This window comes from Cinclus cinclus, chromosome 1 (genome assembly GCF_963662255.1).
Source record: "Cinclus cinclus chromosome 1, bCinCin1.1, whole genome shotgun sequence".
Lineage (NCBI taxonomy): Eukaryota > Metazoa > Chordata > Aves > Passeriformes > Cinclidae > Cinclus > Cinclus cinclus.
The window spans coordinates 61,407,037-61,430,551 of record NC_085046.1 but is presented as its reverse complement, the minus strand read 5'-3'; the positions used below and the strand labels follow the sequence as shown (position 1 = coordinate 61,430,551).

Sequence of the window (23,515 nt, the reverse complement as noted above, 5' to 3'; positions counted from 1 at the left end):
CCTCAGTTGTAGGATGAGCAGAAAATTTGTAGTGATATTTTGGAGAGAAGTCAGACTTTTTTTTTGCAATCCTTTTGGTATATCTGATTAAAAAATACCAGACTACAAATGCATTCTAGGGGCACCTAGTCTTTCTAGGGAAATCCCAGCATCGTGTCAAGGGACACAGAACTGACTGTTGGTTTATATCAGTGGTGTGTTCACTGTGTCATCTCTGCTCTCAAATCCAATATTTCCATCTCTTCCAAAATCTTTCCTTCTTCCTTTTCTCTGTGTGGAAGGAACCCGTGGTTCAGCCCACGATTTACTGAAGTGGCACTTACATTGGGGCCTTTATTCCTTGCAATTATTATTCCTTATTATTCCTGGCAATTCTCTCCCACAGCTGCTGGTGCTGAGCACAGCCTTGCATCAGTCTGTGCTACATCAGCACCCTCCTGCCAGAGCCACTGCTGTGCACTTCTATTCCCGTAGTGTAGGCAAGACTTCAGTCTGAGTAAACAGTTTGGTATTGTGAGTTCCTAAAGCAATTCTGGAGAAGTTATTTGATAGGGTATTTACCAAGCTGATTTATAAATTCTCATATAACTGATACTTGCCTGGGCTTATGCAGCTGTTAAGAGAGATCACTGAAACAGGAATTGCATATTGTTGCCTTAGCAACTACCACTTCATATTGTGCTTAAATCACTTGGAAATACACAGTGTATCTTAAGGAACTGCTTCCAGCTAAAACACCCATTGTAAATAATTCTAAATAATTTCACAGAAGAAGCATAATGATGTCCTTTCCTAACAAAGACCATCATTCTTTTTAGTTTGGTTGCCTCATTGCACTACAGGCTTAGCTTGTTATTAGGAAAAAAGCACAATAAAATTTAAAGAACCAAACCAAACATTTGTTTACTCATGCCACCCTAATCCATCTGGTTGCCAAATTGGCTCGAAGTTGAAAATTAAAAGATTATTCTAAAGGCCATCTTCCATTCTATAAAATCAGCATTAATAGTATGTTTTCCTATACTTTTTTTTTATTATTTCTAATTTTCTTAAGGGTAGACTCTTTGTCTAGTTTTTTTTTGTTTGTTTGTTTGTTTTTGGGTTTTTTTTGTTTGTTTTATTTGTGAAATGTTATGGTTATGAAAGGAAGACCTTCAACATATTTTACCTTCTCAGGTGTTTCTTTTTTCCTATTTTGAGATGATCTTTTTATTTAGACTTTTTCTGTAGATATTTGCAACAGTTTTATGGGGTATGTCAGATCATTTGAAAAAGAGGAGGGAGAGGCTTTTGCTAGTATTACATTAAGGCCGTTGCTTGAGTGCTCATGCTACCTGATAGTCTCAAATACCAGTTTTTGACAGAGTATTTTATATTGCTGTAGCAACTTTCCCAGCTCTGTGGTCACTCCTCTGTGTAACAGTCAGAATTGGATTTTGCACGTGTGGAAAATGTTTCAGTGAGCTCAACAAAACAGCTTCTTAGCAACGATGTGCCAGATCCAGAAAAAAGCCCGTTTCTGACACCTCATCTTTTTCTGCTTAAGCTGAGGCTTACAACAGAAAGATCCAATGAGAGAGACTGCTTTCAGGGGCAATATGTATCTCCCATTTCAGAAAACTTATTTTCCTTTTGTAATACTGTACACAGTCAATGAAATTTAGAAATGGAGTATGACAGAGTTGTCAACATACTACTTCTATTACCCCTTTTCTAGGCAATGAAAAGGAGAGACAAGCAAAATGCAAGCTTACACAATTTAAAAGGAATCAGATATTTTGAGGACCAGTTGTCATTTTTAGGTCACCGCTCACATCTCTGAATATAATTTTCATCTAAGCTGCATGGCAGGGTTTGTATGTGCTGGGAGAAGCTACATTTTCCCAGCAGGAGACCAAATCAAAATGAAGCAGTCAGATGCAGGTGCACAGTAATAGAAAGGATCTATTTACCCTGAAGCGTGAGCAGTGGGCCAAGAAAGCAGAAGCAGTCTACTTCTATCTCTCACCTCCTTCTCTCTCTACCTTTTCCCTCCCCCATAACTACACCAACAAATTCATAAGGGTTCCAAAGGGAAGGTGTTCACTTGCTGTTAATGAGCTGCAGTGCCTGCTGCCGAAGGTCTAAAGCACTTTTTTGTTATGCTGATTGTGTACTATTAGAGCTGGCTGTCTTTTAATTTATACCTAATCCTTCCTTCCAGCTTACACAGCCTCAAGCCAGCCTGGAAAATGGTTTGAAAGAGTTTTTTCTGTGGGCATCTGTTGCCTGTGTCCATTCTGAATTTTGAATGATGCTGTGGAAAGAGCAGTGTGGCTGAAGCACGTATGCCTAAAACAAAACTTTAAAACGCCATTTGCCTAGGTATTAGGCAAAGATTAAAAAAAAATAAGTCATAGTTTTATGCAATCTTAAAAAACCATAGAAGTACAGCTTTGTTCAAAGAAGGGTAGCTCAATAATGATGATTTAACAGAGTCAGCTGTATTGATTGATGGTGAAATGAGACACGTTGCTGAGCATTGTCTGCTTTTCATTTGGGTTTCCAGAGTTCATTAGTTAAGAGCTGAATACATACTGTCCTGTACATGAAGACAACCACCCAATGCTGTCTCCAAGGCTGAAAAAAACTTGAGCAATATAAGTACAGGGAAAACACTGAAAATTTTGTTTTTGTTGCTGATTAGTGGCATTGTAGGACTGAGGCAGCACTGTCTAGGTTTGGGAGGAAGAAGTAGGAATACACGAAATCCATGGGGTGAATTCAGCTGCTTGGTCTGCAGCACTGGAGTGCTCAGGTTCTACATTTCCTTCCTCAGGTAAAATCGCCAGACACATGTTATAAAGATGAATCTGACTGATTATTGTATGATGTAAAAGATATGGAATTCTAAATATTTATGTCACTCTGTTGCTGTAGTTCTGTGGAGGGTAATGCACTGAACATAACATTCTAAAAAAGAGGCAATTACCCATCTGGAATTGGACAGCCATTGTAACTTGAGCCTTAGTGAAGTGGCAGCTGTCTATGCTGCGAACTAGAAAAGTGTATTTATCCCAGCATAAAAATTGTCATGCTCAGGGGCTGAACTGTTTTAGTGTTACTGCTTTCCAATAGCCACATTTAAATCCCTAACAGCTTTGTCGAAAAGCTCTGAGACAAGTCCGTTCTTTGTCTCCAAGATTACCTTCAGAAAGGGAGGGATGTATACATCCTCAATTTTGGAGCAGCATTGCTGCATAGCAGAGCAAAGCAGTACAAAGGAGATTTTGAAAAGAGGTATCATCAAAATAGGACCATGTCATAAGTCCCTTTTACAGGGAGGTAGTGGCACACTTTGACTTCTTTGTTGGGTGGAGAAAACACCTACAATACGTAAACAGAAGACCTAGGGAATGCTTAATTATAATTTTTAAGAAATTTGGCTACTGTTTACAGATGGATTCGCATGATTTATAAAAACTAGGTCCAGCAGTTCATTTCTGCTTTATAGTGAAGAATACATAGTCTGCATAATTGCTAAAATTTATTCAAAATAATTAGAACACAACTGAAAAATCAAGGGAGAAGTAAACCAAAACTGATGTAGAATAAACACTATCTACATTGCTTTTGCTTGAACTTTGTTATACTTAATAAAGGTCAAATATGCATGTTTACCAGAAATATTCTATACATCAGAATAATCTGCTAAAACATGCACACATAAATTGTGATGGTGTGTTTTTCATTGCTTGCTTTATGATGTATTTAAATAAAAAATACAGGAAAGCAGATTTTTATGTGCCTTCCAAGCCTTATACTAAGTATGTTCCATGATGATTTGGGTCAGAATCCAAGCCAAACTCCTTCAAGAGAAATGGAGACATCCTTACCAGTTCCACTATGAATTGAACTTTGCCTGAAGAAGGCTTTGGCCACTATCTCCAGATCAGTAGAGATGCTGCATGAGCAGTGTGCTTTCTTCTATGGGAAAAGTATAGAAATGCAGTGGTTATTAATTTATATATTTTTAGCCAATCAGAGGCTCTTAAAAACAGAGCTGATAAAATACAGGTAAAAGAGCGATAAGGAAACATTGAGAAAGATCATGTGCCACATGCTCTGGCTGTAGTAAGTAACAAATACAAACTGTGCAATCATAGTCTTCACTGATGAAAAAAAATATAGGGGTTACACATTACCTGAGTGTAATCACAGCAGGCACCGCTGTTGACATTACATAGCAATATTCTATCAAAGCATGCACAAAGGGACATTCCTTGGCACCCAAACTGTTGCAGAGTTTAAAAAAACCAGTCTTGAGTTTTATGTGATTCAGTTAGTTTTGGTTTTAAAAAGAAACTTGACTGCAGCCAAGAAGGATTTTGGACGTTTCTTGCTGTTCATTTGTTTTATAAAATCACCCAGCTGGAAAAACTGCTTTTCATGATTTCCGGTAAAGGAAAAACTGAGTTAAAGAATTATCATGTCAGAATTTCCTGTAGGATAAATGAAAATGAAATAAAAGTTCCTAAATGATTTGATTATTAACTCTGAGATTTACAAACTTCCTGGTAACTGTTGCAGTGCAGGAAGTGATCAGACCAGCAGCAATTGTTGCATTGTTTTTGGTGAAAGCAAATTACCCTTGTGTAAATTATGTGACCAGCCCACTTTGGCATGGGGGAGATTGCTGAGCAAGGATTTTTTGCTATTATTCATAAATATTTTCACAATGTCATCCATAATGTAAAAAATAATACTTCTATAGGAAACCTTTCCAAATTGAGATGCCAGGGCTGAGTTGCCTCAGTTCCAGATGCTTTGGCAGAATTGTAGTTCCCTGAGAGTTGGAACTCATGTGTACCTATGGAAGCAGATGAAAGAATAGGAATAAAAATAAGATAGTGAACTACTTCTGCTGCTACACGCCTGAAAAAAAATCATCAAAGTTATTATAATTATGACTGTTATTAGATATCATGTCTGGTTTCTGCATATTTAAATTCTGAGAGAGGTGAAACATAGGCACTTAGTGATCCCAGGGGAATAATTGCAGAAATGATGACATATTCCACTTTTTGAACAAATTTCAATACCAAAGCTGCGTTCTGCGTACTTACATTTCTTCTTAATTATACTTGGATGCAGGATAGATAGTAATTTTCTGTCTTACAAATGCATGTAGCCAATTAGTCTTGTAGATCATGAATACGCAATGGCCTAACTCATTAAATGGAATTTTCCTTCTCTGTTGTTATGGCAAAAGAGTCTGCAAATAGCTGAGTATTGTATTTCTCAGGGATCTCAGCCTTGGACAAGGCTACAGATCCATAACTTCAGCAAATGGACAATTACCAAGTTTACTTTTCGTTCCTTACAGTGTGCCCTGTTAGTCTTGTGTGTGTGTGTGTGTCTGTCTGTCTGTCTGTATGCATGTATTGTAAATTGGTATGGGCTGTTCTGCTCCTCTGAACTTCTGGTCCTCAATTTAAATGCCACCATTCTGATACTATGTGATGAATTTAGCCTTCCTGATTTCCTCCCATTCCCAAGAAATTCTGAGCCCAGAAGTTCTCCCTCTGGCCCACTGAGACATGCAGACCTGACCTCTTTTGGCTCCTGGAAGCAAAGCTGAGAAAAACTGGCAATATGTCTCTGAAGAAACCACAGCTTATATCAAATGATCTAACACAGGTGTTCTTTTCTTCTTCCCTCTGATTTTTATTTTTTTTTTCCCTGCATAATATGCTTACCATTCTGTCATCTCAGAGTTTGAAGATAACACATGTAGCCTAGTCTGCCTCACAGGCAGGGCTCACAGCCACAATGAGGGCAGACTGTTATGACCAGAGAGAATCAGGGGACCACAGGACCGCTGAGAAATGAGTTACAGACCCAATATTCCTCTGAGCCAGTTTTGCTAAGTTTCGGTGTTGGTAAATAATAAATAGGATGACTTGGTGACTGGCCTTTGTGATTTTCAGTGGTAGCATGTTTGCCCAAGGGTGAATGTTGCTTATCTAACATTCTGTCCTCCTTTTTTTCATAATATTGCAGGACATCTGAGACTTGAGTACTTCAGTGCTACAGCAGATATTGAGTTGTGATTTTTAAAAGCTGTGGTCTCAAGTATTATAGAAGTAACAAAACCTCTCAGTTTAGGGGAAATGTTTTCTGTAATCTTATTACTGGAGTAGTTATCTCAAGTGCCTGATTGACATGTTTTGCAAAACTCCTCTAGGGATTTAATGACTGTTTTCTTGAAAACAATTATTAAAAAAAAACCAAAAAACACTATGCTGCTGGTTACACTGGATTTTTATTAAAATTTGAGTATGTTTTCTCTGTTGTTATTTGTAGTTGCAGACTTGCCAGAGAATGGAAATTCTAGATATGCTATAAACAAGTCTTAAACACCTCTTGAAAGCATGCAAAAACATCCATATTTTCTACTATTAGGATTCTGTTACTGGAACTCAGGGATTTTGCCCCTTCTGCTCTGTACCCCACAACTTGTGGCTCTGGGGATTGAAGTCTATCTGCCTTTGGGGAAATGAGCTTGGTGCTCGATGTCTCTCTTGCTTTCTAGGGTTTACTTTGGGAATGTTCCAGATAAATGCATGAGGAAGGGAAGGCAAGAGTTATTCTGTGAAATCTTTCTTTTTAGCAAGTGGAGAATTATATATGTACCTCGTGTTCATGTATATGTGTGTACATATGTGCACTAGATAGCAGATGTGTCCTATTTCTTAAAGTTCTATTTTCTGCCATTTGCCATTAACTGTAAGATAAAATCTTAATCTTATCTTTTACTGCTTGTACCTTAAAGAATCTAAACATTATTATCCACTCTGCATCTTCCAGAGTTCACATGGAACTTATGATGGAGGTCTTAAAACTTGTGTGTAGCAGCTGCCACTAGGATGTGGTGGGAATCTTTCAGGGAGAGGGGAGGGGAATATAACTGTGCTCATAGCTATTAAAACTTCAGAGTAAAATGTGAAACCTTTTTCAGTCTCAGAATAGTAATAAAAGCAGTGAGTAAATTTAACTTACTAGACAGTTGTAATTTGCAGAATGCATTTGTCAAATAGTTTGTAAATCATCCAGAGCACATTTAGATTGGAAGAAGTAGAGATGGGCTCAGACTAAAAATGTGAGCTAAATGTCCTTCCAGGTTTGCAAAAATTAAGCTATACACTTCATCATAAACTCAGTAAAGGACAAGACCAGAAGTGTTATGTAGGGGATTTTGAACTCTGGGGAAGGTCAGATTTTGTTCCATATCTGTTTGGTCCCTTTGTCTTGGCGTCTTCTATTTAATTTTAAAATCGGTGCTTCCTTTGAACTGTGTTAGTGCATTTGGAGGTTGGGAGGTATAATTGAAACACAGGTCTTTCCAGACCAGTGTTTATTTTGCCTTTAGTATGTTGGGTCTGTGAGTTGTTAAAAACTCTTCTTCTTGAATCTTTGTAATATGCAGTGTTGGCTCTACTGTCATGGATAACATGTGATCTTACAAGAAATTAGATCACCAAGAGGGGATAAGGAGATGCCCCAGCATTGTAAATGACAAGTGTGGCTTTTAACGAACAGACACCCTTTTGGTGATTGATTGCATATTTTTTTCATTAGGTGGATGAAGATGTAATGGACTTTGTTCACTCTGACATTTTTATTTGCTATCATGTTAATAAAGTAAAAATCAGTTTATATTTCTGAACTGGATTTTCATGTTAGCCATTACAGTCCCTCAGTTCTACTCCTAACCCTGTGAGATTTAGACTCTTATAAGTAGGGTTTTCTCTACTCCACTTTCTTGCCGAGGCAGTTTCCTCAGAAAATTTGATTATTTCTGCTGAGGGCATTTGTTTGTAGCTGCAGTTCTCTTCTCAGTATAATTCATTGGTTTTGCTTTCTGAGTCATCTCTCGTCTTCTATTTTCTAGGTTGGTGAGAGGCAGAGAGTTCTGGTAACAGAAGAATCCTTTGACTCCAATTACTACGTTGCTCACAATCCTTTCTATGAGCAGGTACAATTAAATAAACCAAATAACAGGTTTTGTTTCATATTTGCTTTCTGATAATTTCATCAAAACAGTGTGTCAGGATAAAAAAAAAATCTAGTAAAGAAATGAGAAGTATTTTCCGGGAAACACGTGACCATAAAGGCTTTTTTTATGAGATATTTTGTTTTATTATTGTGTTGTAAATATAATTTACCCGAAATTGTGTTAAGAAATATCCCATGGATGTTTGAATATATAGTGTGGTTTAAGAAGCTGTTAATTATTGCAGTAATTTTAATTTCTGTGTCCCCAAATCAATCCCCATTGATTTCTGAATAGTTGAGTCATGACAGTTTGCATACGTCTTTCTGAAAAGCATTTCAGGCAATGGAATGTGAAAAAAAAAATTAACAATAGAAGGGTCAGAAACTTTTTTACATTAACACTTCAGCATGATATGTTGTGTTTCATAGAATCATACAGTGGTTTGGGCTGGAAGGGGCCCTGCTGGCCACCCCTCTTTGGATGCAGCTCAGGATACAATTGGCTTTCTGGACTGCAAGTGCACATTTCTGGCTCATGTCCAGCCTCTCATCCCCCAGCACCTCCAAGTCCTTCTCAGCAGGGAAGTTGTCACTCTCCATGAGTTCTCCCAGTCTGTACTTATGTCTGGGCTTGCCCCAGCCCAGCTGCAGCACCTTGCGCTTGGACTTTTTGAACCTCTTTATGTTTTCGTGGGTTCACTTCTCAGGCTTGTGTAGGTCCCCCTAAATGGCATTCCTTCCTTCTAGTTTTTGCCATGTCCTTCTCAGTACTTCCTGTAGATAAATTCTTGCCAGACAAAAACATTGTCTTTGAGCTGAGAAAGAATTGCACGCATCAGTTTCACGAAATTGTTACTTTTGCTCAAAAGCCAATGACTTTCTTAAGACCTAAAGACCTAATAAGACCTAAATTTGCTTTACTGAATCATCATGATTTTATTCTCCCTTTTCTCGTACTAAGCTGTCTGCAGTTTACTTTTGTTACCATTAGGTATTCAGTCTTCTGAACCTTGAGAGACTATAGATGATGGCTCTACTTTCTTCTGGTTTTACGTTATGTTACAGAATTTATTTATTTATTTATTTAGTTTTCCTTAGTAGCAAGTAATGTTGCTATTCCTAAAATATCTGTTTCTGTTAGGTATCTGAGTCACTAATTATTTTTCCTGACTTTCTCCCTTTTTTTTTTTTTTGATAAATCTCTTTTTTATTACATATCCAGCTTTTGTCTAAGTCTTATGTATTGATGCTCCTTGATTTTGTAGCTAATCAGTTAGAGTAGAGGAACATGGTCTTCCACATGGAGATTAAAAAGAAATTTCTTGGGGCTTTTTTGTTCAATGTTTGTTTTATGGAAGGTTAATTAATTAAATGAAAAGCAATATGTACAGGAAAGAAAGTGTTGATTTTTTGTGTTGTGTTTGTGCAGCACCTAATACAGCTCATGACTGGGACTGATAAAGAATTCACAAAATACAAATAGTCACGTAGGGACTAATTTTAAATTCTATTAGGGAAGAAATGCTTTCCATTAAGGAAATGCAAATCTTTTCCCTAAAATCTTATGTGTGAAATGTTTCATAAGGATGGTATCCTACTTCTCCCCCAGGAAAGCACAAGAATCCATTCTAGTAACTAAGATTAATAGCAGTAAATTGAATGATAGTAAATTGAAAACCACTCTGAAGCCTAAATATTATATATTATTTAAGCTGAAGCTCAGAGTCCTGGTGTAGTGTTCTGTTAACTCAAATAGTTATCAATTTTATTCTGTCTTATCTGAGCTCATCTATACTAAAATAATTTGCTATTAAACCCACATGTGTAGAGCTGCACTGACAGAGCTGCAGCTGAAGCTGGCACCTGTGAAGGCATAGGTGATAGAGTTTACATTGAACAGTGTAGTCTAAAGTGACCAAATGGTGCTTTGCCAGATCCACAGCCAACATGATAGTTTCTGCTGGTGTAACTTAGTTTCTTAGAAATATCATTGAGGGTTTTTTCTTAAAAAATACTTACATAAAATAATTTCTGAGTGTATGCCAAGCCTGACTGCTTGGTTGTTTATGGCATCTCCCAGTTATTTGCACTTAACCTTTTTCTGAAGTTGGGTTTATATTTAGTTACTTCGCTTTTTCATGAGGAGATAGATTTACAGAGGTCATGAGCCCAGTGATACACTCAGCTGCCTGGTTTCCCTTTGATTTAAATTTGCCCAAGATTAATTACTTGGGAAGATCTGTGGTCCAGTCACATTGTAATACTCTCTGAGCATTAGAATTCTAGGTTTGTGTTTGCTTAGTCTCAGCTTGCCTGTCTCTGAAAGGCAAAGGTTTCTGCTTTTCTTGGAAGATGCTTAGGTAGCTCAGCAGAATCCAAGGATCTCAAAGCTCTTATAATCATCAACACCTTGAGCCTTCAGGGAAGAAGGGAAACCACTGGTGGTGATTTCCTCCAAGTGGGACAATCAAGAGTTGTGATATATAAAAATGGAGAAGCAGTGTTTGGAAAAAAAAGTGGTCTCCAAATGTGGGTGGCACAGATTCTTTTCTCTCAAAGTCCTCTGCCCATGTAGTCCTAAAAGTTAAGCCATTTTAAGACATTTCAATTTCAGCATCAAAGAATCAAGATAAAAAGATAAGGTCTTTGTCTTTGAAAAGCTCTGCTCAGCCCTGGTGAGGACTGGATCAAGGGACTGGAGCACATCTCTTGTGAGGACAGGCTGAGGGAGCTGGACCTGTTCATCCTTGAGAGGAGGTGACTGAGAGGGGACCTCATCAATGTCCACAAGCAGCTGAAGGGAGTGTGTCAGAGCATGGAGCCAGGGGCTCCTCAGGGGTGCCAAGCAGTATGGCAAGAGGTAATTGGCAGAAACTGATCCACAGGAAATTTCCCCTGAACATGAGGAAGAACTTCTTGACTGTGTGGGTGATCATGCACTGGGACAGATTGCCCAGAGAGGGTCTGGAGTCTCCCTCACTGGAGATATTCCAGAACTGTGTGGGTGCAATCTTGTGCCATGTGCTCTACAATGACTCTGCTTGAACAGGGAGATTGGATCAGATGACCCCTCTGAGGTCCCTTCCAACCTGACCCATCCTGGGATTCTGTGTGTGGATAAGATCCAAGTAAATGTTATTAAATGAGTCCCCGTGATTGAATTTTTAATTGTAAACAGTATAAAAAATGTAATTCATCAGGAAATTACTTCACTTTTCTTTTTCAACTGCTCACCTATTTGAGAGCCATTTTAAGTCCATTTATTCTTTTAGCAAAAAATGTCACTCCTGTATTTTGGGCTCTTTCTCTTTTTTTTGAATGCATGACCTAGCAACATCTGTTATGTACTGTCTTTTTTTGTGAAATGGGACTGTCTGATATCATTTGTTTGTGCAAATTCGGGAAAGACTGACATTAGTTGCTGACCCAAGAAACAGTCGTCTATTTTTACAGGCATTCATTGTCAATCATGCATCTCAGCTGCAAAGGATCTGCACAATCAAAGTAAAGGCATTTGCAAAGAGAAAAAAGGGTATGCTCTCTGTCCTGTAAAGTCCTGAAGCCTTTGCAGACTCAGAAATTTATTATTTTTTTTTGAAAGTGTCATGGGACAGAGATGAAAATAGGAAGCTTTACAGCAGTCTGTTAGAACTGTGTAGTGCAAATGCCCTTGGGAGCTGTTTGGGTCTGGATTCCAAAGCTGCAATTCAGGCCCATCTTTATCATCAGTCAAAAAATATGACTTAAGGCATTGGTTGGAGTTGAAAAGAGCTGAGCTAACACTGCAAAGCTCTTGTAGAATGCAGGTTGGAGTTCTTACTGGTCAAGTGTGCCAGGGGCTGTAGTTTACGCTGGTAAACTAAAATGTTCAAGTTTTAGGGTTTTCTCTGATGTTTATCAAAAATCTGTTTTCTGAGTGGATACGAGAGATTCTAAAGTTCTTTGTGGTATTTAGTGACTATGTCTTTATTTTATTTGAAAGGTTCTTGTGCCAAAGGATCCTCTGTTAATGGGTAAGATGGTAGAAGTGAATATTTATGAAGCTGGGAAACATTTTATGAAGGGCCAGCCAGTATCAGATGCTAGAGTTCACACTGCATCCATCAGCAGACCATTAGCAAAAGGAGAAGTTTCTGGTTTAACAAAGGTGAGTAAAAGATATTTTCTGCTTTACTACACTGGCAAATCCACAGCTGTTCAAGCAAAATTATTCCATGCTATGTATCTGTTATCATTTTATAGTTCCCATTTATATATGCATGAAGCTTTAATCTTTTCTGACAGATTGAAATCTGATTTCAAAATATGTTTTTGCTGATGCCTGTAGCTTTACTTTGCTGACTGTAAAGGCAATAATACACTTGTCTCTTGTTTCTAGATGCAAGATGGGGAAATAACTTCCTAGACTTGAAAAGATTAAACACCAGTAATTATGTAATTCAGTGTATTTCAGTTTAGTGGAAGCCTGAATCAGTTTACTTTTCTTTACAAAGCTGTTTTTTAAAAAATATGTATTGATTAGGTGTCTGTTAAAACAGGTCTAAACACTATTCAGAGATTCAAAATTAATTGAAGGGTAGAGGTGCAGAATATTTACAATATATTTTGGAAAAAGGTCAACATCTGATTTAGTCATGTAAAAAAAAAAACCCTCTTTTTAAAAGAGATCTGATTCTTATTTTACAGCTCAGTAGATATGGCTGTTAGCCAAGTATTCTCATACATTTCATGGAGCTCTAGTTGTAAAAACTGATGGAGTGTGAAATGAAAATGTGTATCACATTTCTAAGCATCATTTGATGTCCTTTCTCCAGCACTGACGTTAGGATCTCCAAAAAATATGTAGCACATGGGAGAAGGATAATTGGCAGTTTATCAGCCACATTACTGCTTTTACAGTAAATTGCTGATAAGTATTAAAGTATATACATGTGCTTGTTTATGTTCTAAGTAGTCACATTTAAAATACATCATCAAGGCATACCTGAGGTAACCAGTGTTAAGCTAAGCTCCCTGGTCTCTTGAATAAGCCTGGCTGTGGAAACACAGAGCAGCAGTAATGCACTCCCTGTAATGCACCTACTGTAATGTGTTCAGCAGATCATGACACTTAGGCACAAACCCATTACTAAGCTCTCCATTAACATTGTCTGTGTGTATGTGTATATTGGCCCGATAAAAGTCTGCAAGAGATAAAAAACAGCCAAAACCTTCAAATTGTCTGGTTGGACTATGTGGCTATTTAAACACAGCTGATTTTTTCATCAGAATGGGTTGGTTTTTTTTTTAAATAATCTGCTGGAACAGAACCAAGACTGTCATTAAACTGAGTATGTGCTGCCAGAAGTTTGTAGATGGGGACAAGCAAGCAGACTCTTGACTGAAATTTTTTATGTTAAAATGAGAGATAAAATTATTAAAATCAAGGATGCTGATAATTTCCATAGGGACTCGTTGAGATATATAAGATCTTGTCTTGCCCTTTGGATAGGCATGAACAAGTACCTGGAATCCCCCTGTAAATGGCTGCAGCAAGCAAATGATAAGGCAAATTGCTTTGCATTACTTTTGTGGTTACCAGTGCTCCTTCAAGGGAGTATCTTATATATGATTGGTCCAATGGAAATGTTAGGAAGTCTTGTTTAATGGGAAAAAAATAGAATCTCAGTATTTCAGTAAATGGAACGTCTTTGGTACATAGAAGCTGCAGCTGAAAGCTTTTAATCACACTTGGCCAAAGTATAATGCATAGAACATGAACTGAAATTCTTAGTGGGAAGTTCATCCTGAAAAACCATAAATATAAATGGAAACTCAGGAACTTTCTTTAGGTTTCCAGGAAAAAAAAGCCAGTTTGCCACGAAAGTTACCTTGGATTTCTGGCTGGCTTCAAGATGCAGTTTGGGTTGCTCTGCTTGGTTGGGCCGCTGGGAAACACTTCCTGCTGCGTGTGCTCAAGACATATAGTTCCAATCAAAGATGCTGTGAGCAAGTTAAAGGGGGCTACATATGAGGGTAATGGGAGCCTTTTGTAGCTTGTTATGTGCATGGGTGGCAGGTTGGGGAAAGACAAAGGAGGCAACTCAGAACAGATGAATTCAGATACTCACTCAAAAGTGGCAAGGTATCTTGAATCTTTAACAAGATCCCAAGTGTCTCCCCTAGGTTTTTTGCACTTGCAGAACTGAAATCTTGGATAAATTTTCCACTGTGCACATGTATGAGCAAGAATTAAGGTCTGCTCATTATTAATGGTGTTTTCATTAACTTACATAGGACACAGTGAAAGGTGTTTCCATCACATCACAGCTTCTCTCTAATGAGGAATGTTCACAGAAAGAGTGAAATCTTTTGAAGCTGTAGTTTTTAAGGAAATTAATCAGTTTAGAGCACCATCATGTGAGGATGTCAAAGCAAGTCATAAACTCATCCTAAGTACCTAGAAAAGTACATCCAAAGAATAAGAGTTTATCTACCGTTGTATGCTCTCTTCCTCATCTGCTACGTAACCCTCAATAATTTTTTCTGACAAATTCAGAGCAAGCACCCCAAGCAACATGTGTGTCTGAAGGAACAGTTGTAGGCCTTTCTTTTACCTTTTTGGCTGCATGACTCCGGCAGCAAATTGGCCCAAAGAAATAAAAGAAGTAGGTCGCCAACTGGAGTCAATAGATTTGACTGAAAAAGAGGGAATGCAAAATGCAAAAACACGAAGGACAATTTAGAGGCTCCATAAAATATTCACACATTGTATGTCTGTGACAAGCAAGGAGGCAAATATATATAGAATTTATTCAGAGTATTTCTAGCATTTCATGCTTTTTCAGTGTATGAAGAACACAGTTAATACATATAGCTATTAATGTACTAATGATGTAGAATGCCTTACAGTTTTTATACTCTTTAAGGAAAAACTGTAACCAGGCAGATGGGCTTAGAACAAGGTCTTGACATTCAGTAATGTTAGGCTCTGTGGCAGAATTTGGAACAGGAAGGACAGAAGAGTCTTGGAGTCAACAGCTCAGATTAAAAAGCTATCAAAGCAATCAGATTTAGTGGTTGTAGTGGACATACTAAGTAGTAAAATGCAAAAGTATTTGCCAGGTTTTTTGTTTGTTTGTTTGTTTTTTTGTTTTTACTTCAGAACAATTTTTCTTATAAAGGCCACTCAAAAGGGAGTGATGTTTCCCAGTGGCAGAATTTTACAGAAGGGCTATTTGGGGGTGCAAAAAAATTTGGAAATTTCAATTGACAGATCTACTATAGACTTACTTGGGTTTGAAATATGCAGTTGCTGATTCAGTAATAGAACCATGTTGAGAAGGCATACATTGCAGAGGATATATAGATGAAAATTGAAGTCAATAAAGCATGAACATGTGTAAAGGCATTTTTATTTGGTTCTGGTAGATCTAAGATAGGATGTATGTGAATTGGACATTAAAAGGTAGTGACAGTAACCTTAAAATGAACATTCAGACAAAACAAACCTGTCATGAGTTACCAACTGCAATTACAAATATCAGTGAATAAGTATTTCAAAGCTTTGATCAAGATTTAGTTAAGTTTCACAAGAACAAAACAAAAATGTAAATGCTGTAGGTATTACATCCTTTCATTGAGGTGGGCTTGAAGTTGAATAAGCATTAGGAGTGCACTTCAGCATTTTGAGATTCAGAAAAGCAATTTAGCATGTTTTCTATGTTCTTAAGCACTCTGGTAAACTTGTCTTTGAGGATCTGGAGCTGGGTTTGCAATGCACAATAGTGTTGAGTATATTATTTTTGGATAATATTTATGAAAAGTCAGCAGTGTGTATCAGCAATCTGAATGTAATCTAATTTAGAAAAAAAAATAATATTTATATTAATTTTATTTGGCCATATTTAGGGATCTTGACTGTTTCTCAGCAGCATAAAGTAAAATACCTAATAAATGTATCCTGTTTACAGACAAATGCTTGCCCAAAACTAATCACTGAAAAAAAGTAAGAATTTGCAAGAATATGATCTCTTGTTAGAACCAGAAATGGAGTGTGCTATGCTTCTGTACTCCAAAAATAATTCTAGTTGTTTACATATGTTCTTTGACTAGAGGAAAAAAATACTGCAAGATGAGAAATATATGAAGAAAAGACCAAAGGGCTGAGGGATAAAAATAAAAGGCTGGCTACCTGCCAGGGTTGCAATGCATTGCCAGAATCAAAGCCCCATAAGTCTGAGGGCCTTTGGTGGGAAATTTTAATCAGATGGAAAATTAAAGCAAGAGGAAAAAAAAAGTAATTTTAACAGGCTGTTTAATCCTCAGTCATTATTATTTTACGTTCATAGTACATGTTTCTATAATGCATCTATAACTGACTTTCTTTTCAAACAAATACAGGCACATCTTTCAGTTTTCTCTTTTCCATTGATTTCTGTGATAATATTCTCCATGTCTAACACTTCCCCTGTGAATGGCATCTGCTGGGAGGCACCATTTGCAGTGTCTCCTTTTGTGAGTCTGGGATCTTGGTGCACATCTCTGTGGCTCTCAAGCCTTGGAAGTACCCAAAGTTGTTAAGCTAATAGCTATTCAAGTCATTGGGCTCTTTGGAGGAAATGAGGAGTGAGACACTGATTTTCAGTTAGCAAACAATTATTTGGTCATTCTGCTTGTTCCTGTTTTCTCCCCCATCCTCCCTGCATTTTAACTGCAGTAGGTTCTTGTGGCAATGTGCTTCTGGATACTAATGAAGAAGCTTCCAGTTAACAACAAATATTTTCTAGTTACATGAGCAAAAGATGACCTTTAAACATCACCCAGCCTTTTTTCTCATTTTAAGAAACAGGAAAGATGCATATATAAAACACTTCTTTATAGCCTGCCAGAAAGAAAATTCAACAAAGCATAGCTTAAAGGAAACTCTCTGATCTCAGGTAGAAAGGGTGCTTCACTTGCAGGCAAAATAAAATGGAGAATTGGGGGAAGAAAATATCTTCTGCTGGAACAGGAATGAAAGAAATTATGTCAGAATTAAGATCTCTGCATTGGAAACTTCCTTCAAGGACTTGGAAGGAAGTGTAGAAGATGTGCATTAATTAATAAGCACAGTTTTTGCATGTGCTGGCATTTCCAATGGTGGAAAATTTGGTTCCTGAACAGGAACTAGAGATTAGAGATTTATGGCAAAAAGAGAATGAGGAAGCAAATTTTAAATCAAAAAATGGCATAGAGGTGTGAGTAGAGGAATCTTTCACAAAATTTCAGAAACTGTAGCAAGTATGAGAAATGCTAATGAAAGACTGGAATTTCCAAAGAAGAAAGATAAATGAATATAGAATATACATTTTACCTTTCTCAGAAAGCTACTTTGCAAAGGGATCTTTGTATCACAAAGTCCAAGAAAGGGCAATTTGAGAAATGTGTGGAAGTTTCTATTGAAGAGAAACATACTGACAAAAAAGGAACATTTTTTTATGTAAAATCATTTTCAAGTAATGCTTCATGAAAATACAATGCACTATTTGGTGCTCTTGCATTCTTAGGAACGTACTGTTTGTTAGCTCAGTTGAACTCTCTCCCACTTTCTGATGCCTTTTTTTGTGACACTAAGCTGAGTGGTGCAGTTTTTGCACCTGAAGGATGAAAGCCATCCAGAGGGACTTGGACGAGCTTGAGGACTGGGCCCATGGGAATCTCACAGTGTTTAACAGGACCAAGTGCAAGGTTCTGCAGCTCAATCCTGGTATGAGCACAGGCTGGGGAATGAACAGAAGGAGGGCAGCCCTGCTGAGAAGGACTTGGAGTGCAGGTGGGTGAGAGGCTGGACATGACCCAGCAGTGCCCACTCACAGCCCAGGTGGCCAACTGTGTCTTGGGCTGCATCCAAAGCAGCATGGCCAGCAGGGTGAGGGAGGGGATTCTGTCCCTGTCCTTTGCTCTGGTGAGACCCACCTGGAACACTGCATCCAGCTCTGGGGTCCCAGCACAGGAAGGACATGGACCTGTTGGAGCAAATCCAGAGGAAGCCACCAAAATGATCAGAGGGCTGGACCACCTCTCCTGTGAGGAAAGGCTGTGAGAATTGGGTTTCTTCAGCCTGGAAGGGAGGAAACTTTGGGTTAACCTAATTGTGGCCTTCCAGTATCTGAAGGGAATCTGCAACAAAGATGGACAGGGACTTTTTACATGAGCATGTAGTGACAGAAAAGGGGAAATGCATTCGAACTAAGAGAGAGTGGGTTTAGACTAGATATTCAGAAAAATTTTGTACTGTGGGGGAATGGGGCACTGGAATGGGTTGCCCAGAGAAGCTGTGGATGCCCCATTTCTAGAGATGTTCAAGGCTAGATTGGATGGAACTTTGAACGACCTGGTTTAGTGACATATCCTTGCCCATGGCAGGGGAATTGGAAAGAGATGATCTTCACGATCCATTCCAACACAAACCATTCTATGATTCAATGAGTCTCTGAAAGAACTGATTATAGGGCAAAGCGTACAAGTACTTAATGCTTTTGCATTTATTAATCTGTTTTATTTAATGTCTTGCTTGTATTCCCTGCTGGTTGTAAATAGGGGTCATAAAAGATGGTGCAAAATCCTTCTTAATTAGTCCATTTTTCTTACGTTTTCTTCAGTTATTTCATGAAGGTCACTATAAAGTTAGTGTAATAAGAGATACATTTCCTTTTGTAGAGCACAGCTCAATGCCACCTATGGATGTTTTTTAAAAGGACCTTTGAAAGCCTCATTTTTCCTGAAAATTTAACATGTGCTGTTCCTTAGATACTGATTTCCATGATCTACACATTATCTGCATGCTGTGTTGGCTTTATTTATTTGGGGAATTGAGCTGACTTGAATTTTTCTTCTGCTTGAAAGCCCATTTCTCAGCTTAAAATTTGAAACTTGTGGTCTAGTCTTTCTTATGGGCAGAGTAAAACTTTCTTGCTGGGTTTAGATGAGCACTGGCTTGATTCACATGTAGTGGTTGGGAAATTTTAATCAATGCTGATCTTTAGGAACATACTTCACCAATGTCTGGGACAAACACTTGAGGTTTAAGTCAGCCACCTTGGGTTGTGGGTATGGGCTAGGTGACATCTTTGTTTCCAGCCTTATCTGCTATCATTCAGTGAAGATTTTTAATTTAGCCATTTGATGGCTCACAAACTGGAACAGAAGGTAGTGCAAGTGTGTTAAGCCAACACACATTTCTCTGCCCTGCTTAGAGGACTGCAGTACACAGAAGTGATTTAAGACAGCAAACCCAAGAGCAAGCATTAGACCTTCACCAAATAGTTTTATCCTGGTGTCTTTAATTTATATTTTTGCCCATCCCTCTGGCAGGGCTGAATTTCAACTACAGTGCTCAAAGTTCAGCTAAAACAACACATATTACATAGACCCTTTTCAAACAAATGCTCGCCACAGTCCATTTCAGCTGAAAAGGTCTGAACTTTAATTTATTTACTTTTCATTTCCTAAACAGACAGTGTTATTTTGCTGAATGTCACTGTTTAATCACTTAAATTACATAATTATGTTAATCTTGTGCAGTTCATACAATAAATGGAAATAGTAATGGCTGGGAAGATTCAACTCTAAGTCATTTTCTGGAGAATAAGCAAAGGTTAAACAGAAATGTTCTACCCCTTCTGCCTCCAGAAGTAAAACTCTAGTGCTAAAATAGTTCTGCAATTTTTGTGTATTATTTCTAGTACTCAACCTGCTGATGCTGCACTGCAAGATCAGTGAGTGGGTTCTACTGTCTGTTTGCATAGGGAAATGTGTAGCCATGGTAATTTTAACTGCTTGACACTCCCTGTAATATTTAGGAGTTCCTTTTAAAATATTTATTTTCCATCAGATCTCCAACAAACAGACACTGCAAAAAATTAAATAGTATTTGGTTTTGGTAATCCTTTATTGTTTAATATACCAATGTTCAGTAAGTTTTATTTTGCTTTCAGGAGAAAAATATAGCAGCCACAACTCTCCTCAATTTTTATGTTGTTTTTGGAAGTCATCTACATCCAGTTCACAAAAATCATAGTTTTGAATTTTATACCTCTCCAGTAGACTTAGTACAAAGATAGATGAAGGATTTTCAGCCCATGTGTACATTTTATCTCTGCTTGCAGTATTTAGTCATCCCTGTTCTTTTTATCAGTACTCCTTAGATCACCAAAAAGCACACTTAGACAGTATTTTTCTCTCCATTCCTTCCCTGTCACTCATTTTCCTGTGAGCAAATACATGGTCAAAGGCATCAGATATTTATGTCTTGATTGGATGTTGTTTCTATCTGTTCCTCCTTTATTGAAGCTGTAATTAAAATAGTATTTCTACATGAATACTTGAAAGGGACAGCACAAAAAAGGCACATGTAGCTCATGATACAGCTTTCTCCATCACCAAATGAAAGAGCAGTAGGAGGTTTGAATTTACATGTACAAAGTTCTGGAATGTTGAACATCCATCTCTTAGAAATGTATTTGTTGCCAAAACCATTGAAGTGAGATGATTCATTACCTTTGAGATTGTTTTGAAGGGCAATAAAAATTACAGTCATGAGATTAAGCTATTTTTTTAACTAAAAACTGTTTTAAAAGTGTAGCTCATTTAAAAAAAATTACCAAACCATGTTAAAGTAAACTGCCATGTTCTGTATCCTTTAATATTATTGCATGTTCAAAATCTTCATTAGATTCTGAGTAGATTAATGGATTTCTAATAGTCTAATAATCATCCTTTGTGTTCTTGCTTATTCCCTTTGTGATAACAAGAATTGCTAAGATATACATAAATTTTGCAAGTAACTTTTTTTATTCTGACAAATCCATTGAAAAAGCCTAAACTGCTTTGCAATATTAGAATTAATTGTGAGTTATAGTAGGATACCTAGGTACATTTTTAATCATAATTTCCCAGTCAGACTTTTATAATATTTGGACGTGGTGGTTTATGCTTGTGCTTTTAATATACTTATAAGAGATTTATTAGAGATTAAAGGTTTTTCTTTTTAATTTTGTGATGTCAAGGGTAATAAGATAAAGTGTAAGAAAAAGAGGAAAAGGCTTTTCAGTAAGAGAAAGAAACAAATTTTGTAAGGCTTTGTCCCTACTAAATTATGGTTGGGAAACATGTCTGCATGTAAAAATTCAAAGGCATGTTTGCAGGGGCTACGACTTTGAAATTTAATTGCAATTGAGTAATAAGTTCTATTCGATGGCTACATTGGAGAAAAGATATCTTAAAATATTCACATAACATGTGAAGTTGATGTGAAATTCATAGCCTTAAATTTAGTCCACCAAGGATATACTCCTGACTACCCTAGAATATCCGAAGAACTTACTGTGACAGCTGAACACATTAGAATGATTGTATGCTCTAAGACAGTCCACAGAATGTTACAGCAACTAAGCAAGCTTAGAAACTGGTGCTACTTCAAAGGTCACATACACTAACTTTGTGTTTGTGCAGGCTGTATTCCATATTGTGTTTAACATTCCCTCCAGATCCTTTATCATGCCATTAGCTATTAAAGCGTGTTGTTGTAGTTTTACTGGACCAAACAACAATAGAAATAAACCCTTGCCCTCCTGCCACAATCTCCCCCACTAAGAGACTTTTTAAAGGAGTCTTCTCAAACTCCAGGGGTAATAATCACTGTAAAAATTTGCTTTCTCTCTTTAAGGAACTTGGCTCAGTGCCTATGAGTTTTCCTTCAAACTGAGCTTTAGGATCAGTTCTTATTTTTAGTAAATTCCAAAGCAATCTCTTCCTGTGGGCTTTATCAAAGACCATTAAGTAAAAGAAACATAAAAATTACTGGTTGTATAAGTACTTTGTTAAAGACATCTTTACTTGTGGTTAGTGTACAGTACACTGATCTTGAAAACCTTCCTCTGACTGCTTCTCATTGTGCTTGTAAATTACTTGAACAGTTTCCCCACCTAAAATTTATTATTTCAGACCTTGGAACCCCTCTTAAAGAAGAAAAAATATTTTTCTACTGATTTTTTCTAATGCCAGCCATTCTAGCCAGAAATTACAACTGGATCTGTTGCAATTGTCTCATCCAGCCCTGGGATGAAGGAATTCTGGATTGAAAAATCTGGTCAGGTTAGCATGTGAAAGGTTATGGTGGTGGTGTGGTAGGGTTAGTGTAGACAGCCCAAATCCCATGCATGTTCCCATTAAGGTAAAATTGGTGCTACGTCTGTTTGCAGAGACCTTTAGGTGTTAAGCTTTTCTTTTTCATCACAACATACTCCAAAGCTTGTTCATTTTCACAGGGAGTTGACTCAAAGCAGATTCACCGGTTGGCATCAGATATAATTCATGTTTTGAGGTTCCAAAAGAGTTAGAGGGCTTCAAGCACAGCTTTTCTGTGCTTGAAACTCAACCCCATGGGATGTTAAAATTCCAGCATATTTACTTTAATTTCTTTTCCTTGAGCCAGGACCACAGCTCAGGTTTGGTGTATTTAAATTTCTTCATTTACATGATTTTAAGTAAAGTTTCTTCCATTCTAGATATTATAAAAAACTGGAATTACGATAAGAAAAATATATGTACTGCAGTGGTGCTTCAGCTTTTAATCACTAAGGTAACAAGCACTAGCATGAAGTTATTTTTAGTTAGTATACAGTGGTGTAAAGTCAAAACCAAGTTATTCTGCACATTCATTAATGCCACCATGATAGAAATAATACAGATTTTTCTCATTCTTTATTTTAGAAAAGGGCTAAAAAGATTATAAATTAAAAGCATACATTTTTTTAATGTTTATAAATATTTTTTCTAGAAGAAATGTAAGTTTTTAGTTGTTTCTGGTGGTGGCAATCACACAGAATAATTAAGGACCTGAAGGCAGACCATTTTTGATCTTGACAGCTCGTCAGCCCATAAGAAAATAGTTAATCTGAAGTTTCTGACTCAAGTCTGCAGATGAGTGTTGATTTTACTGTGCTGACAATGTCTTCTTTATGACATTTTTTATTTTGCCTTTTTACCTGGTCTTACCAGTAGAACCACTGCTTTGTTAGACTTGGCCTGTAAAGAAGCCCTCTCTGCACATGTGTGAGCATGTTGTCTTTATTCCAGGTCAGAAATGGCCAGCCTCTGGCATGGGACAACCTAAAGAGTTGACCTGGCTCATTTGGTGTTATCTAAAAACCCTCTTTTCCAAGGGCTGCTGGTCAGTGTCATGTATGTGGGAGCATATGTGATGTGTGGAGCAGGAGTGCTCATAGCAATTAATTACATGACACATTTCTGTCTGGCCAGGTGATTGGCAAGGCATGGCAGCCTAGGCTCTCAGTAGACTCCCATGACCTCTCAAAAAAGTTTGGCCACCCAAGTGACCAAAACCTGAGATGGATGTGTGAATGATAAATAGTAAAAGGAATGAGACCTGACTGGCTTAGAGAGCCAGATGTCAAATGCAAAACAAAAAGACCCATGGAATTTACTATTATTTTTC

The 23,515-nt window shown here is 37.5% G+C and overlaps 1 protein-coding gene across 1 annotated transcript in view; it reads left to right on the top strand.

The window, feature by feature from the left end:
* CDKAL1 (CDK5 regulatory subunit associated protein 1 like 1) overlaps positions 1 to 23,515 on the top strand; it is a 377,407-nt gene that overhangs the window by 340,904 nt on the left and 12,988 nt on the right. Inside the window, exons 14-15 of the mRNA XM_062514885.1 lie at positions 7,934 to 8,017; positions 12,020 to 12,184. Of these exons, the coding sequence (XP_062370869.1) occupies positions 7,934 to 8,017; positions 12,020 to 12,184 (249 nt within the window). The remainder of the gene's footprint in view (positions 1 to 7,933; positions 8,018 to 12,019; positions 12,185 to 23,515) is intronic.